General features: G+C 40.8%; 3 protein-coding genes across 7 annotated transcripts; 1 reads left to right on the top strand and 2 right to left on the bottom strand.

Annotated features, from left to right (window-relative positions):
• Positions 1–1,430: 1,430 nt before the first annotated feature.
• Positions 1,431–6,243, bottom strand: LOC119217510 (cytochrome P450 3A40-like). 2 transcript variants are annotated; one of them, XM_037471199.2, is made up of 13 exons: positions 6,089–6,243; positions 5,904–5,997; positions 5,359–5,411; positions 5,135–5,234; positions 4,941–5,054; positions 4,274–4,362; positions 4,048–4,193; positions 3,779–3,906; positions 3,621–3,696; positions 3,367–3,527; positions 2,066–2,292; positions 1,806–1,968; positions 1,431–1,566 (listed from the first exon to the last, which is right to left on the bottom strand). In XM_037471199.2, the coding sequence occupies exons 1-13, from the start codon at positions 6,157–6,159 to the stop codon at positions 1,492–1,494; spliced, it is 1,497 nt and encodes a 498-aa protein (XP_037327096.2). In that variant the 5' UTR covers positions 6,160–6,243; the 3' UTR covers positions 1,431–1,491. The 2 variants fall into 2 exon arrangements, with proteins under 2 accessions (XP_037327096.2, XP_037327097.2); XM_037471200.2 differs by having other exon boundaries at positions 3,779–3,837.
• Positions 6,244–6,457: 214 nt separating this feature from the next.
• LOC119217509 (cytochrome P450 3A40-like) lies at positions 6,458–12,000 on the bottom strand. Of its 2 annotated transcripts, XM_037471197.2 has the most exons (13): positions 11,835–11,998; positions 11,650–11,743; positions 11,288–11,340; positions 11,070–11,169; positions 10,878–10,991; positions 10,148–10,236; positions 9,919–10,067; positions 9,669–9,796; positions 9,511–9,586; positions 9,257–9,417; positions 8,351–8,577; positions 8,085–8,247; positions 6,460–7,797 (listed from the first exon to the last, which is right to left on the bottom strand). In XM_037471197.2, exons 1-13 carry the CDS (start codon positions 11,903–11,905, stop codon positions 7,723–7,725), a joined length of 1,500 nt encoding a protein of 499 aa, XP_037327094.2. In that variant the 5' UTR covers positions 11,906–11,998; the 3' UTR covers positions 6,460–7,722. The 2 variants fall into 2 exon arrangements, with proteins under 2 accessions (XP_037327093.2, XP_037327094.2); XM_037471196.2 differs by having other exon boundaries at positions 6,458–7,797; positions 10,878–11,169; positions 11,835–12,000.
• Positions 12,001–12,288: 288 nt separating this feature from the next.
• Positions 12,289–17,161, top strand: LOC119217512 (cytochrome P450 3A30-like). Of its 3 annotated transcripts, none has more exons than XM_062564212.1 (14): positions 12,289–12,482; positions 12,616–12,709; positions 12,795–12,847; positions 13,038–13,164; positions 13,387–13,500; positions 13,588–13,676; positions 14,776–14,918; positions 15,024–15,151; positions 15,449–15,524; positions 15,635–15,795; positions 15,892–15,959; positions 16,432–16,590; positions 16,701–16,863; positions 16,949–17,161. In XM_062564212.1, exons 1-14 carry the CDS (start codon positions 12,412–12,414, stop codon positions 17,021–17,023), a joined length of 1,521 nt encoding a protein of 506 aa, XP_062420196.1. In that variant the 5' UTR covers positions 12,289–12,411; the 3' UTR covers positions 17,024–17,161. The 3 variants fall into 3 exon arrangements, with proteins under 3 accessions (XP_062420196.1, XP_062420198.1, XP_062420197.1); XM_062564214.1 differs by having other exon boundaries at positions 12,292–12,482; positions 13,038–13,137; XM_062564213.1 differs by having other exon boundaries at positions 12,293–12,482; positions 15,449–15,509.
• The last annotated feature ends 709 nt before the right edge of the window (positions 17,162–17,870 follow it).

Genomic DNA, 17,870 nt, shown 5'->3' with positions numbered 1-17,870 from the left:
ACTACTGCTTGGCGGAATTACAAACACTCTTTAAAAAAAAAGTGAATGGATGGAAGAGGGCGTAGTGTTCTCTTTCCTGAACGCAACATCTGGGCCCCTCTGCCGATTGGTTGCAGTTATTGTCGTCACACCAGGGAACTGCAGGTTGAGCACAGCAGAACATCGCGTGGATATATAGCTGCCGTGGTATCATTCTATCCTCAAATCAACAAGTTCTACTTTAGTGCCTTTCCTGGATGACGGATCTGAGAAAATTCAGGTCGGTGCAAATGGCTCCAAAATAGTATATAAAAACAAAATAAGAGACAGAGGAAACATGCCATACCGGATTACAATCCTTTTATTATATATTATTATATGCTCTTATTGTGTGACCAAAATGGTGTGTTTTATGTTTTCTTTTTTATATTTGATGATTTTAAATTGTTTCATGTAAAGTGTCTGATTATTTTAAAATTACAAAAAATGTAGTATTCATTATTAATCTTATTATTATTGTTCTCGTACAGTTGAGTGTCTGACCAAAATACTTAAAACTAGTGCGTTTATTGGGTAACGCAGATAACCTGTGAAATGCTCCTCAATTCCCCCAAAAATGTGGTGACGTCACTGTAGTTGGTTTGTCCACCTCAGATTTAGTCTTTTTTTTTTTATCTCTAGCCTCTGTTTATAAACATGGAAAGAACAAGATGGTTGAAAAACACGGAGGATGGATCTGTCCACTGGCAGGAACACATGAATGAACACATGAATGTACACAGAGCGTCCACACGAGCGCGCTGTTGCGATACAAAACGTCGAGAGAGACAGGCTCACACGTTATTACAATCACAGCAGGCCGTTCAATGTACACTGTTATTGAAATATAAAACTGTTGATATATAAAACAATAAGTACATTTTTTTCTATATTTCGGTCCTATATTTTATAAGGGAAAGAAAAATGCAAAAACGTGAATAGTATATTTATAAGCTATGCAATCAGATTGCAATAAATATTAATATTTCCTTTGGTAAAGCTATTTTTATCAGGGTGGGCGTTATAAAGATTAGGTGACAGGAAATTAGTTGGTGGTGCTGTTATGGGATGGTGTTTTACAAGATTTTCTTTTGTTATTTCCCAGAATCTTATCTCATATGACCACATGTGAGTGACCACATGTGACAGAATGGGAATTGCATTTTCCTTGTAGTCTTAAACGTTGTACTACTTGAAACACATTATGATCATTTGTAGCCCCAGTTAGGTGGATGTTGCTGTTGCCAGTGATCAAATCAAACAGTGGGATCAAATGACAATCCTCATTATAAAACCCCAAAACAGAGGCTTGAGAAATTATCCATTTGTCACTTAGTTGAACATTGTAAAAGCTTTAATATGAGCAAAAGATGACTAGCTGATAAGGAATTACATACAGCTGTAAATGTGGTGATACAAATGGAAATCATGGTTAAAATCATGTATCTTGTTCTTTTTGATTAGTTTGAGGATTCAACGTGACACCAGCTTAAGTTTAAGTGGTCGCTTTGGCATCAGAAGGCCTTGGATGTCCATCTCAAAGGGGATCTGGCAGGAAAGTACATGTGAAGAGAAATAAATGTGAACAAAAATAATTTGAAAAAAGGCTTCTGATCTTTGAACACACAGACCTTTGCAGCAACAACCACGATTGGCTATCTTTAGTATTATATAATCCTCAATATCCCAATCAATCTAGCATTGTGTGACAGCAATACACAAACACCATAAAAATGATTATTCATTTTCCATTAAAACAAATACAAATACAACCAGTGTGGTCTCACCTCAGTCTCCTTACACACAGAGAAGCTGAACCTCTGCAGGATCTCCACCATTGCTAGTTTCATCATCACCAGAGCAAATCGCATCCCAATGCAGTTCCTCGGTCCTGCTCCGAAAGGCATGTACGTGTAGGGGTCAATAGTGTCCTTGTTTTCTTTGCTGAACCTGAAGACACACACAACAATGTTTACATGACAGAAATGAGGTAACTGTCTGCCGAGCTCAGGGCCTTTCTAAATAAACATACAAATCCCTTCTATACCTCTCAGGTTTAAACGCTTCGGGCTCGGGCCACAGACTCGGATCCCGGTGCAGCGGCCATGTGGGAACCATGACAACCATTCCTTTTGGAATCACAATGCCGTTTATCTCCTTAGTTGCCTTGGCCACACGCTCCAAACGTGGGGCAATGGGGTACAACCGGAGAGACTCGTTGATGACGCTGTCCAGATACTCCATCTCTATCAGAGCCTGGTACTCAACAGGACCCTGCTCAAGACACAGAGACAAGACCGGACCGTCACTCCGTAATGTTGGGCCAAGTTAGGAGCTACAAGAATCCAGGAGGGAAAACTGTCGATTGAGATACTGAGGTTAAAAGTGTTCGGTCAAAACAGACACAGGTTAGAGTCAGCAAAGAGTTAGCTTAGCATATTGGACGGGTGAAGGTCTCAACCGGTACAAGATTTCCTTCGGGTAAGAATTCATACCATACTGTCATACCAGTAAGCCACAAGCAGCAGGATTTTTTTGTACACCTAATCGCTAAATCAGTTTCGGGCGGAGCTACTTTACTTAGCAATACATATTGATATTGATATTGAGGAACCTTATAATAAGAATGAATAACCTGCAGCAAACACTCTTTAAAAAGGTAAAACACCAAGACACAACAGCTAATAATTGTACATTTATAAAATGACCCCGCAATCACAACAATGTTTAACTCCATCACTTGTTACATGAAAACAGGGAAAACCAGAGATGAACCAACACAACTTGTGCCCAAGACATGAGCGGTGAGCGGTTTGGAGGTCTTTTGGTTTTGAAGAATCCCACCCAAGTTAACGTTACATCAGAAAATAATTTATTGCAAAAGTTGGTCAAGGCACTGGTTTTGCCTCTAGTGGCAACACTAGCAACCACAACAGCTAACGCGCTAACTAGCTAATGAGCTAAACCGCTAACGAGCCGGCCCGTTGCAAGTGCCAAGCGCTGTTTGGGGGGCCTGGATCCTTTTGTAGGTCAATGATTGTTGACTTGGAAGTTTTTTTGTAACTGCTAGCTGGCCTGTTGCGAGCAAGCGGCTAACAACGAAAAACAGGGATGATCCGCTGTTCAGTTTGCCAAGGTTTTGGCAGCTACTGGTCATACAAGTTACACAATTATTTTTTTTGCACTTATCCAGGCGCCCTGATGATAGCTGAGTGATCACGGTGCATCATTATGAAGGCACGAACTCTCAGAGCTGCATATATCTGGGTCAACTTCCGCCTGGCTCGATCATTCGCCGCATGTCATTCCCAAACTCCAACTCTGTCCTTTTTCCCACGTCAAACGCACCTTGTTCGGGAACGTGGAGTCGACCTCCTCTTGCAGCCGTTTCATGATGTCAGGGTTTGTGGCCAGATTGTAAGCCAAGAAAGTAAGAGAGCTGCTGCTTGTTTCATAGCCAGCAAAGAGGAAAATCATTGCTTGGGAAAGGATCTCGTGATCACTTAAACCTGGGGAGATAGCGGGGAGATAGATGTAGAATAGCATTTAGTCGTTCTTACATGTGTGAGTAGGTACTGAACATGGCTTTGTTCGTTTGTCACCTTTATGTGATTCCTCTTTACTGAGGTCAATGTTTTTCTGGGAGTCAATCATCAACTGAAGGAAGTCCACTCGACTCTAAGAGTGGACACATATGAGGAGGACTGATTGTACTTCTGAATCTGTTGATGCAGAGATGTGGATTCACAAACACTCTTACCTTTTGCTCGCTGTGCACACGGTTGGACTTGATCTTCTGCAGTGCAGCGTAAAAAAAGTCTGTGACAGATTTAGGGAAAAAGGAAAACTCCATCATCTCCATAATTGGAGCCAGAAAAGGGAAGAACGCTGGAATTAAGCAGAAAGCAAAACATGTATTACAGAAACAGGGCAAACAGTGACTGCAAACATTTACAACACGGATAGTTCTACTATCAAGATGAATGAAAAAAATATAAATAGCTGTATTTTATGAAAGGAAATCTTTACCAACAATTAGGAAGGTTGGGCTTGAAAAGTCAAACTTGATCTTCTTAATGTTCGCGACAAATGGGTCTGAGGGGTTGTTCAATGAGTCAATGTCAACACTGAAGGCTGTGCTGGTTACTACATCCATGCTGTAGGGTCCAAAGAACCTGAAGTGGAAACAGTCACAATGGTTGGATTCATGCATTCTCTAGAATAACTTTAAATTAGTGGTGTAATGTGTCCTCACTCTTTAAGCTCTAGGGGCTCCCCCTTGTCCGCCTTTTTTTTCATGCTGCTGGTCAGGTTAGCGGAGTGGTGCTTCATGATGTCAAACATCTTAGAAAAAGGAGAAAAAAAGGCTTCTATGTAAGCTCTTAATAAGATTGCAAGCCGCCTTCTCCCGTCTACTCAGTTGTTAGAATCAGGAGGTTTAAACTGGTTCATCAGTCTGTAGCGTGTCCAGCTGATATTCTCTAAATCAATTTAAACTCTACTAACCCTCCACTAACTTCTAATTTCTATTCACGTTTTTAGAATGACTTTGCTTCAGCAACAAGACTGGTAATGTTGCAGGTAGCATTATCGTGCGAGGGACACTGAAACAGGAAACTGTTCTTATTTAAATCTCCATACATTTTGGTGCCACGGTGTCAATTTATTTGACTATGATTTTTTGTGTTCTTAACATCTGTTGCTCAGAAAGAACTCATTGGTTTTCCTTCCCTTTCAGGCCTTGGTGTGGTTGAGCCATTCTACAGAGTTTTGTTCTGTTTGTGAAAAACAAAAATGACTCTTTTACTATAAGTTTACTTTTTGTTATTGTGGTCAAATTTAAAAACACGTTAAGCCTTTGATTGTAAAGTTCAACGTGCACTAAAGAGCAGGGGAGGTGGAAGTGCAGGAGGGCGCTGAACCTCTTTCAGTCTTCCTGAGGTGAAGGAGGGCGAGAGGATACTTCGGATCCTCTTCCACTGGTCATCCTCAGCGCTGGACAAAGCATCGTACAGTTGCCCGTTCAGACGGAAGTTCTGTTACAGAGGAACGCAGACAGATGATGAGGAGAGTCCAAGAAACAAGTGACTGGAAGTGTTACAGTTAGTTTACTTACTCTGCGATTGGTGAAGAGAGAGTAACACTCCTTTACCAGAATGGTTTTGATCATGGCAGGTTCAGTGATGCACAGCACCGGCTGACGGCCATCAAAAATGCTAAAAAAAAAAGAGTAGAAAGAAAGAACAATAATGAAACGGCAGGTGAGCTTTTTATGCAGATATATCTTATGGAGACACTTTACATACATGGAGAAACACATATTGCAACACGTAGACTTACCCCCATACTTTCCCATATTTCTTTGAGCAATCTTCGTCAAAGTTGGTGAATCCCTGTGTACAAGAATAATAATACAGATTATAAACTGTTTGTAGCTTGAAGAGTGTCTAATTAAATATGTAGATTTGTAGAACTATAGTCACTATAGTGCACATTAAACATGTACATTCTTTACTTGATTATTCTAATGTCTTGACTTCATAGCTGTTAGCCTTAAATAACAATGAAATATATTTAAACACAAACGGATCATAGCCATGGTCATTTCCCAAGTGTAAGAACAAAATTGTGATACTTTCTCTGGAACGGATATTACAATAGTTGAAATCTCTCCTATGAATTTAAAAACGGGGGAATGAAATATTCTACAATATATTTTGTTTTGTTTTCTTGTTAGAGCAAGGTTAGTATATTATCGGTGAACGGGAGGAAAAAAATGAGCCAATTAACAAGACTATTTAAGAACGCTGTAAACCTGAATTACCGAAGTACAATTTCATCCATTTTGTTCCTTGCTGTTACTTCTTGAAAATGTGTCTACCAACCTTTCTATATGCCAGCATAGTGCCGAAGAAAGGGATTGGTTTGGGACCCGGGACGCCCAATTTCTTAAATATTCCAAAATTCCAGCAGACATACCTGTAAAACAACAAAAAACAGAAAGAGAAAACTGCTATTAATCACACAGACAAACCCAAATAAACACAGACAAATATTGTTCAACACTTACACAAAGAGCAGCGTGACGAGAGCCACCAGAAGGGTCCATGTCTCAGCGGAGAAAAAGAGGGAGAAGCCCATCTCTGCAGGTTTTCTGTCTTCTTCCAACGGAGGCACAAGTTCAACACCACAAGTCACAGAGCAACAGTTTTTATCTGCAGCATTTTCCTTCTGTGTGACCCCGGAAAGTGTGTGAGAGTTTAGCCAATGGCAGGTAGGCGGTGTGGTGTGAGACATTGAAGGAAAGAGACCAAACAGCATTCGTGATTATCTAACTTCATGATATAACAGCTGCAGAAAACATATAACATATTATTCCACAATAATACACAACATTTGTACATTGATATACTTTATTCAAACATATTTATTCACATTCTCTGCTAACACAAAAAAATGTCCATGTACACCCAGGTGAGTGTGTGTAAAGGTTAGAAGGGCGAGCACTATGTGTTGTTGCTGCATAAGAACCAAAGAGGCTAAAGTTCTGTGCAGCAGAAAAAAAGCCAAACTTCCTCAGGTCAGAACTATCTCAGGGCTAAACACATTTTTTATTACATTACAATCCCTCCAATGTTTTAAAAAGTTTTTTATCCGGGACTAGAACATTGATTTCCCTAAAACAACACACTCTTTTACCTTTGTGTGTTTTCTGGTTGACGGATCTGAGAAAATCTAAATCGGCGATAATAGTTCTGTGAATAACACAATAGTATATAGTCAGGTTAGGAGCTAAGTTAGGAGCTAAAATCAGTCGCAGAAACTGCATGCTCGGCACAGGTAGCCCGCTATCACAACAATAAGTAACTCCATCTCTTGTTACATTAAAACAGAATCCCAGCCGAAGTTAACGATAGATCAGAAAACAATTTATTGCAAAGTTGGTCGAGGCACTGGTATTGGCTCTAGCGGCAACACAGCTAGCAGCCATAACAGCTAACACGCCAACTAGCTAACACGCTTACAAGCTAACACGCTAACGAGCCAAGTGCCAAGCGGTGAACAGCTGTTCTGTGAATAAATGTGTTTACTCAACAACAACAAAAAACTTGATACACCGGGATACCGTGGGAATCTCACAAAATACTGTCATATGAACTTCTGGACATGCCGCCCAGCAATGGCCCGAACATGGGGAACAAAGCAACATGTAATTTATTATTACACAATGATACACAACATTTGTACACTTAAATGCTTTATTCAAACATATTTATTCACATTCTCTGCTAACGCAAAGACATGTCCATGCACACCCAGGTGAGTGTGTGTAAAGGTTAGAAACGCGAGCACTATGTGTTGTTGCTGCACAAGAATGAAAGAGGCTAAAGTTCTGTGCAGCACCACACCTCCTCAGGTCAGAACTCTCTCAGGGCGACACACATTTCTTCACCATATTATGTTACAGTCCAACCAATGTTTTAAAAGCTATTTTATCCAGTACTAGAACATTGTTATCTCAAATAAAGACACACTCTTCTACCTAGTCTTAAAAAATTATCCATTTGTCACTTATTTAACATGGGTAAAATTTGTAATGGGAATAAACGACAACTAACAGATATAGATTTACATGTGGTGATACAGATGGAAATGTTTAACTTTAAAATCATGTGTCTCGTTCTTTTTGTTTATTTTGAGGATTCAACGTGACACCAGCTTGAGTTTGATTGGTCGTTTTGGCATCAGAAGGCCTTGGATGTCCATCTCCAAGGGGATCTGGCAGGAAAGGACATGTGAAGAGAAATAATTTTCAACAGAGTCAACAATGGATGAAAGATACAAACAGCTGGCGGGATCATAAACGATAAAAAAGGCTTCTGACCTTTGAACACACAGACCTTTGCAGCAACAATCACGATTGGCTATCTTTGGTATTATATAATCCTCAATATCGCAATAAATCTAGCAAATTATACATTGTGTGACAGCAATACACAAACACCATAAAAATGATTATTCATTTTCCATTAAAACAAATACAAATACAACCAGTGTGGTCTCACCTCAGTCTCCTTACACACAGAGAAGCTGAACCTCTGCAGGATCTCCACCATTGCTAGTTTCATCATCACCAGAGCAAATCGCATCCCAATGCAGTTCCTCGGTCCTGCTCCGAAAGGCATGTACGTGTAGGGGTCAATAGTGTCCTTGTTTTCCTTGCTGAACCTGAAGACACACACACACACAACAATGTTTACATGACAGAAATGAGGTAACTGTCTGCTGAGCTCAGGGCCTTTCTAAATAAACGTACAAATCCCTTCCATACCTCTCAGGTTTAAACGCTTCGGGCTCGGGCCACAGACTCGGATCCCGGTGCAGCGGCCAAGTGGGAACCATGACAACCATTCCTTTTGGAATCACAATGCCATTTATTTCCACAGTTGCCTTGGCCACACGCTCCAAACGTGGGGCAATGGGGTACAACCGGAGAGACTCGTTGATGACGCTGTCCAGATACTCCATCTGCATCAGAGCCTGGTACTCAACAGGACCCTGCTCAAGACACAGTGACAAGACCGGACCGTCACTCCGTAATGTTGGGCCAAGTTAGGAGCTACAAGAATCCAGGAGGGAAAACTGTAGATTGAGATACTGAGGTTAAAAATGCACTGTCAAGACTGACACAGGTTAGTGTCAGCAAAGAGTTGGCTTAGCTCTAGAATACTGGCCGGTATACCGGAGTAGATTCCCTTATGGTCATACTAGTGTAGGTTTTGCCTCTGGTGGGAACAATAGCAGCCACAACAGCTAACACGCTAACATGCTAACAGGCTAACTAGCCGGACAGTTGCAAGCGCAGATCGCTGTGAGCTGTGGCCGACGGTCCTTTTCGAGGTTAATGAACTAATGTGTTTGCCAAACAAAAAAAAATACGTTGATATACCGGGATACCGTCAGAATCTTACAAAAATACCGTGATCTGAATTTACGGCCATACCACCCAACCCTGGCCGCGAAAATCGGAAGCAGCTACTGGTCATAAAAGACACACAATTAATTTTTTTGCACTTATCCAGGCGCCCTGATGATAGCCGATTGATCACGGTGCATCGGCATGAAGGCACGAACTCTCAGAGCTGCATATATCTGGGTTAACTTCCGCCTGGCTCGATCATTCGCCGCATGTCATTCCCAAACTCCAACTCTGTCCTTTTTCCCACGTCAAACGCACCTTGTTCGGGAACGTGGAGTCGACCTCCTCTTGCAGCCGTTTCATGATGTCAGGGTTTGTGGCCAGATTGTAAGCCAAGAAAGTAAGAGAGCTGCTGCTTGTTTCATAGCCAGCAAAGAGGAAAATCATTGCTTGGGAAAGGATCTCGTGATCACTTAAACCTGGGGAGATAGCGAGGAGATAGATGTAGAATAGCATTTAGTCGTTCTTACATGTGTGAGTAGGTACTGAACATGGCTTTGTTCGTTTGTCACCTTTATGTGATTCCTCTTTACTGAGGTCAATGTTTTTCTGGGAGTCAATCATCAACTGAAGGAAGTCCACTCGACTCTAAGAGTGGACACATATGAGGAGGACTGATTGTACTTCTGAATCTGTTGATGCAGAGATGTGGATGCACACACACTCTTACCTTTTGCTCGCTGTGCACACGGTTGGACTTGATCTTCTGCAGTGCAGCGTAAAAAAAGTCTGTGACAGATTTAGGGAAAAAGGAAAACTCCATCTTTTCCATAATTGGACCCAAAAAGGGGAAGAATGCTGGAATTAAGCAGACAGCAACACATGTATTAGGGAAAGAGGGTAAACAGTGACTGCAAACATTTACAACACTGATATTTCTACCATCAAACTAGCCGTATTTTATGAAAGGAATTATTTACCAACAATGAGGAAGATTGGGCTAAAAAGGTCAAACTTGAGCATCTTCTTTATGTTAGCGACAAATGGGTCTGAGGGGTTGTTCAATGAGTCAATGTCAACACTGAAGGCTGTGCTGGTTACTACATCCATGCTGTAGGGTCCAAAGAACCTGAAGTGGAAACAGTCACAATGGTTGGATTCATGCATTCTCTAGAATAACTTTAAATTAGTGGTGTAATGTGTCCTCACTCTTTAAGCTCTAGGGGCTCCCCCTTGTCCGCCTTTTTTTTCATGCTGCTGGTCAGGTTAGCGGAGTGGTGCTTCATGATGTCAAACATCTTAGAAACAGGAGAAAAAAGGCTTATAAATGTAAGCTCTAAATAAGCTTGAAAGCCGCCCTCTGTGGTGGGGTTAGAATTAAAAAGTTTAAACTGGTATATCGGAAGTTCACTGTGGAAACAAAATGGCCGCTTTCTGCAGTCAGTTGCATCGAAGAAAGCAAGACGGTAGCTCTAGATGGAGAGCGGTATTTGCATTGGAGGTAAAACAAACTGAGGCGCAACATACAGCGGAGAACTGTGCAGAGGAATTCTTCCATGTGTCAAACAGAAGGGGGGTGAGTGGCTAACGGACCACTTAAAAGCACCACTATGCTAAGCTAGCTGCTAGGCTAAGCTAGCTAAAAGACTTGCCAGTTCAACATGTTCCACCCGGTGGAATTCTGCCTTAAAGATGATCAAATGTGTGTAGTTATGTGTTTAAATTAACAATAACAATCAAACAAGTGTCTAAAATACACGTTTTCTAAAGTGATTTCTTATTACCGGTACTGACAAACATTAAAAACAACATTGTAACAACAACATTAATCGAGAATAATGAATTTCAAAATGTGTAATTAATTAGTTATTTTAAAAAAAAGTATTGACAGCCCTAATTCTTAACATGTTGCTCAGAGAGATCTAAAGGGGCGCTGAACCTCTTTCAGTCTTCCTGAGGTGAAGGAGGGCGAGAGGACACTTCGGATCCTCTTCCACTGGTCATCCTCAGCGATGGACACAGCGTCGTACAGTTGCCCGTTCAGACGGAAGTTCTGGTACAGAGGAACGCATACAGATGATGAGGAGAGTCCAAGAAACAAGTGACTGGAAGTGTTAGTTAGTTTACTTACTCTGCGATTGGTGAAGAGAGAGTAACACTCCTTTATGAGAATAGTTTTGATCATGGCAGGATCAGTGATGCACAGCACCGGCTGACGGCCATCAAAAATGCTAAAAAAAAAAAAAAAGAGTAGAAAGAAAGAACAACAATGAAACGCTAACTGAAGAACAGAAATATAATAGACACTTACATACATGGTGAAACGCACATTGCAACGTGCAGACTTACCCCCACACTTTCCCATATTTCTTTGAGCAATCTTCGTCAAAGGCGGTGAATCCCTGTGTACAAGAAGTTTACTCAATTATTCCAACTCCTTGACTTGTATAGCTGTTTGCCTTAAATAACAATGAAATATAAACACTGACGGATCATAGAGACAGAAAAGAGAAAATAGCAATGGTTATTGTCCAAATGTAAGAACAAAACTGTGGTACTTGTTAGAGCGACTTTAGTACTATTACTGAACAGGAGGAAATAAATTAGCCTTTTAACAAGAATATTGAAGAACGCTGTAAACCTGAATTACCGAAGTACGATTTCATCCATTTTGTTCCTTGCTGTTACTTCTTGAAAATGTGTCTACCAACCTTTCTATATGCCAGCATAGTGCCGAAGAAAGGGATTGGTTTGGGACCCGGGACGCCCAATTTCTTAAATATTCCAAAATTCCAGCAGACATACCTGTAAAACAACAAAAAACAGAAAGAGAAAACTGCTATTAATCACACAGACAAACCCAAATAAACACAGACAAATATTCTTCAACACTTACACAAAGAGCAGCGTGACGAGAGCCACCAGAAGGGTCCATGTCTCAGCGGAGAAAAAGGGGGAGAAGCCCATCTCTGCAGGTTTTCAGTCTTCTTCCAACGGAGGCACAAGTTCAACTAACACCACAAGTCACAGAGCAACAGCTTTTATCTGCAGCATTTTCCTTCTGCGTGACAACGGGAAGTGTGTGAGAGTTTAGCCAATGGCAGGTAGGCGGTGTCGTGTGAAACATTGACAGAAAGAGACCAAACAGCATTCGTGATTATCTAACTTTATGATATAACAACTTGTATATCATTAAAAAAATGTAATTAAAAATAATAATACACGGTAATTCACAACATTTGCATATTGATATACTTTATTCAAACATATTTATTCACAATCTCTGCTAACACAAAGACTTGTCCAGACACACCCAGGTAAGTGTGTGTAGAGGTTAGAAACTAGAGCAGCATGTGATGTTGCTGCACCAGAGTGAAAGAGGCTAAAGTTCCGTGCAGCAGAAAGGAAGCCACACCTCCTCAGGTCCGAACTCTCTGCAGAACGCTTCAACCCGGCCGAGCAGGAGAGCTGAAATGGGCTATTTTCTTTTCTTCTCAGTTGAAACATGGATTCTGCTGATCACATTCATCTGCATTTTTGTCATGTAAAGTTGATTTTAATTAAAAGTTGATTATTTGTCCTTTCGGTGACACTGTTGCAACAAAATCCTCAACGTTTTGCCTTTCCTGAATTGAACGTAAAGAAGAGAAATGCTTAATGTCGGCTGTTCTGCACAGATATGGAAACTGGACCCATGGAGTATTTGAGAACTTGGGGATCCCCGGTCCCAAGCCGTACACTTACTGGGGCACAGTTGGCAGGCACAGCAAAGTAGGTGCATATTTTGAAATCATTTTCATCACAAATTAATTGAGTGAATGATTAGTGACAATAAATATGTATTCTGTATTACAAGGTTTACTACGAGGATGACCAACAATGTGCCAAGAAGTATGGGAAAGTATGGGGGTGAGTCAAGATTTTACAGCTTTGATATAAGCTTACAATCATCATGTTGTTTTTTTGACTGTTGAACCTCTCACGTGGTTGCTTACATAAGCACTGTAATTAATGACAGGTTATGTCCTCTGATGCGCCAATGACAAGACTTTTGCACTCAATTGGCAACATGTAAATGTGTTTTTGTGTATATATCCAGAATGTATGAGTTTAGGAGTCCCATGCTGGCTGTGATGGACCCTGACATGCTGAAAACCATCCTGGTGAAGGAGTGCTTCACTTACTTTACCAACCGAAGGGTGAGAAGAACTCACTGGATTAAAGTTGTGAGAATGTGTTTTTCAAAATGGGAAGTTCAGTATTTGCAGGTCAGTGATTATAAGTTCTGAAAGAGATGGAGACTGACAGTAAATAATAAATGTCCCCCCTCCCCTGACAAAAAATAAATAAACTGGTGGTCATGCTGGGAACAATTAACTGTAAAATCAGCACTGAGTTTTGTCAAGCGCTTTGTAAGCTGTGTACTGTGGACCACTTTGCCCCTCTAGAATATACGTCTGAATGGAGATCTGTATGACTCAGTGTCTACTGTTGAGGATGATCACTGGAGGCGGATTCGTAACGTCCTCACGCCCTCTTTTACCTCCGGCCATATAAAGGAGGTAAAAGTTGACACATTTCTTAAAACCTCCTAGTCATATTTGGCTAAATTTTTCAACCTGTGTAATTTAATATTTCCTTTGTCTAAGATGTTCAGGATCATGAAACATCTTTCCAGCAAACTCACAGCCAGCCTGGAGTCCAAGGCGCAAAATAATGAAGTTGTTACTATAAAAGAGTGAGTAATATCAAATTAATGGTTAATAAACATTTCTGGAACCTCATAAAAATGTAATTAAATTCATAAATTAAATTTTTAAAATATATATTTTGAGACAACATTTTTTTTGAATAAAAATAATATAATTCATAATACATCATGGAAAAAAAGGTTTAAAAAAATCAAAATATTTAAAAAATGCCATGGGGAAAAAAAACAAATATTGTGTCAAAAAACGTTTAAAAAAAATAGGCAAAAGAGAAGTTAGATTGAACATGGAAAAAAGTAAAAAAAATATGAAGTGATTAAATGTTTAAGAAAAAAGTCCAAATATTTTAGGCCAAGAAATGTCATGGAAAAAAAGTCAAATATGGTATGTCAAAAAATGCCATGGGAAAAAAGTGAAAACATATGTCAAAAAAGGTTAAATAGATAAATAAGGTCTAAAAATACCATTTGAAAAGAGGTGGAAAAATATTAGAAAAACATTTAGAAAATATGTCCAAATATGTTGTCAAAAAATTCTCATGGAAAAAATTGTCCAAAAAAGAAGAAAAAAAGTTTTTGAAATAAAAAGTAAAAAATGTCATGGAAAAAAAGCAAAATATGAAGGCATGAAGTGTTTAAGAAAGATTACCAAAACATTTAAGGACAAAAATTTCAAAACTTCCTTGTCCAAATCAAAGTTACATTAGAGTTGAAAAGACCACGAGGCCCGTTATTTAAATCGCTTCCATTATGTTTTTGTATATCTCAGTGTGTAGTTTTGACTACCACAATTTCAGTGTGGAAGACTACCAATATGATGAGTGAAAAACCTTCATTACCGTATTGTATGAAACGTGCAAAGTCTGGAAATTTATGTTTTAAATGAATTAAAAATGATGGATTAAAAATACTGTTTCAAAATAAAAACATTCAAGCCAGATCCTAATCATCTAATTCCCACCATGAAGGCAAATGTGCTCTAAAACCTATAATCATCAATTTTTTGTATATATAGTATAAACAATACCATTTAAACCAGTAGACAGAGTAAAGCATGTTCAGTTTTTGAGAAAACATCGTAACATTTGGTTTAAACTGATTGAGGGTTTGTGTAATGTGTGTATTGCAGCCACTTTGGAGCTTACAGTGTGGATGTGATGGCGAGCTGTGCATTCGGCGTGGATATGGACTTAATCAACAACCCCTCGAGTCCCATCGTCTTCCACGCCTCGAGGTTTTTCAAAATCCCCCAATTTGTTATAATTCTCCAAGGTACACCAGTGCTTTTCCACAACGCTTTACTTTTCCTTTGACTGATGTAAAACAGCTGTGTTTAGGGACCAAAATCACAATCGTTTACGCCCTTTTCCTTCTCAGGGTTTTTCCCTCTACTTATTCCTCTCTTCGAGCTGCTGGGTTTCTCTTTTTTCTCCCCGACCTCTACCGCTTTCTTTAAAACGATTCTGGCAAAGATCAAGGCCGAACGCGAAGGGAGCTCCTGCAAGGTCTGTACAACGTGGGTGACTAGGAATGGGAAAAATGCATCAGATCTTCTAACTTATGTCACAACAGATCTATACTGTGTATCAGGAACCTTTCCCAGATGTTCAGTAACCAAACGGTCTCACAACAATTGTGAAGGTTTTAAACACACAAGCTTCCCTCTACTTTAACAAGGCACACAGTCAGCCTTGTGATTTCTGTTAACTAGTCAAAAAATAAAGACAGAAATCATCATGGTGCACGACCATACTCAGAGGACAACGACAGCACGCCTAGTAATCGTCTGACCCCTTTTTCAGAATTCAGGAGATTTGCTTCAAAGCATGATCAACTCCAAGACGGCTAATGACCCCAGCAAAGGCGAGCAGAACAAGGGTAGACACTCACTTACGGAAGCACTACTGTGTTCACATGTCTTGACGCCTTCTTTTTCTCCCCCGCCCCCCCCCCCCCCCCGTTCATGCATCTGGCTTGACCTGGCACAGGTCTCACTGACCACGAGATCTTGACCCAAGCCACAATGTTCATGGTCGCTGGTTACGAGACGAGTGCCACAACTCTCGCTTTCCTAGCCTACAATTTGGCGAGAAATCCCAAAGTAATGAAACGCCTGCAAGAGGAGATAGACGCCACTTTCCCTGAGAAGGTAAAAAAAAAACATTCTCTGTGTTCCATTTCATTGATGGAGGCACAGACATTTCAGATCTGAACTTGATCAAGGCGTGATTTTGTAACGCTACAGGGCGCCGTCCGCTATGAAGAGCTGGTGCAGATGGAGTACCTCGACAGCGTTGTGAACGAGAGCCTGAGGTAATGAGCATTTCCTTGGTCTCGTCGGGGCTAGCGTGTTAGCACGTTAATGTTGCCCCGGTAAAGGTAAAGAATAGCTTCGGTTGATGGGAATGCTGTGAGTGTAGCGGGTGTTTGATTAAAAAAATGCTAAAGGACTTAAACATTCAGAAAAGGAGCCCTGATGAAAGTGATCACGGGAGAGTCCATCCTCGGGAGGACACACATGTCTTCAGGGGGACACACATGTCTTCAGGGGGACACACATGTCTTCACCAAATTCCATCACAATCCATCCAATGTTTTAAAAGGTATTTTATCCAGGACTAGAACATTGTTATCCCTGGAATCATGTCACTTTGAGTTGCAAACATATATACACATATTTACTTTGGTTCCCCTTTCTAAAATGATAAACTCTACAAAATAGAAGAATACACAATTAAGTCAGTTCAGGTATTGAGTATTCACTATGTTAAATCATCATCAATAGGCTCTACCCTCCAGCTGGACGTCTGGACAGAGTTGCCAAGGAAACGGTTGAGATCCGTGGAATCACGATCCCAAAGGACATGATCGTGGTGATTCCGGTCTACGCTCTTCACCGAGACCCCGACCTCTGGCCCGAGCCCGAGGAGTTCAGACCGGAAAGGTCGGCGCCCCCCCCCCCCCCCCCCCGCGCATGCAGTGTGCCGTAACACTTGTGAGTCCTGGCACTTCACGTCGTTTAGTTCATGGTCGCCGTGCGTGTTGCTTTCTCAGGTTCAGCGCGCAGAACAAGCGGAGCATCAACCCGTACACCTACTTGCCGTTCGGCATGGGCCCGAGGAACTGTTTGGGGATGCGATTCGCTCTGGTGCTGGTCAAACTGGCCTTGGTGGAAGTTCTGCAGCACTACAGCTTCTCGGTCTGCGCAGAGACGGAGGTGATTGTATTTGAATTCATCCTCGGCGGATTTTACACAACGGATGATCGCAAGTTTTGATTTTGAGAGTTTGCCCGTTCCGTAGATCCCTTTGACGATGGAGCCCGCTGGCCTCATTGGACCCCTGAAGCCAATCAAACTAAAGGTGACGACACGTTAGATCGCCCCAGGAGTCCGACTAGGACGTCCTCGCAGAGACACGTCTCTCAACGTTCAACTGTCTTCTTAAATTCAGTGACGTTTTTAAATCTGTGGTTTGTAAGAATTTCGTAAACTGACCTGAATAAAAACACATGACCGTAAAAGCGTGTTCTTCTATAAACAGGACTGGAATATATGCATTTGTATCAAACAGTTCTGAAAATCAAAACACTTTTATCAAAGGACAATGATCCAAATAGGCAACCTTTCAAATTCAGGGAAAGGATTAGATGAAAAATAAGGTTGTCAGATATCAAGTCGACATGAGGCGGTTAACACAAATTAGTTTTTTGTTATATCTGATCGTAGAAAATTCAATGAACTGAGAATTTCTTTCAAATACCATAAACTTAAAAAAAATAATTCTACCCTGTTTTTCTCTGGAGAAAGACAGCACATGAGAGATAATGCTTTGTGAAGCCGCTCAACCAGTTCATCAAGTCTCACACGAGCTCACAACCATTTCCACGCATACAATGCAGAGCTTTTGCCGCTCCCTATTTTTTTTTCTTCTGTACTCACGGGGGGGGGGGGGGGGGTAAGTGACTCAATCCACAGAGAAAAAAGGTCTTATCACGCAAGGCTACGCAATCTATGAGACTTAAATAAATGATCAGTTTACCAGTGTAATCGCAATGACTCAGCATTTAAACTGTGGGAGTTGTTATCGGCGGCGAAGGTTAAAAGGTACAATGGGTTTGATATCATGTGAACACACACATCAGAGCCCCCTTGAGGCTAGAGATATACATAAAATAGAGAGTATCAGTGGTTTTCTGTGATTACATTGTCCATGGAGGAGAAAA

Source organism: Pungitius pungitius, chromosome 9 (assembly GCF_949316345.1).
Source record: "Pungitius pungitius chromosome 9, fPunPun2.1, whole genome shotgun sequence".
NCBI classification, from domain to species: domain Eukaryota; kingdom Metazoa; phylum Chordata; class Actinopteri; order Perciformes; family Gasterosteidae; genus Pungitius; species Pungitius pungitius.
This window is presented reverse-complemented; position numbering and strand designations above follow the sequence as displayed.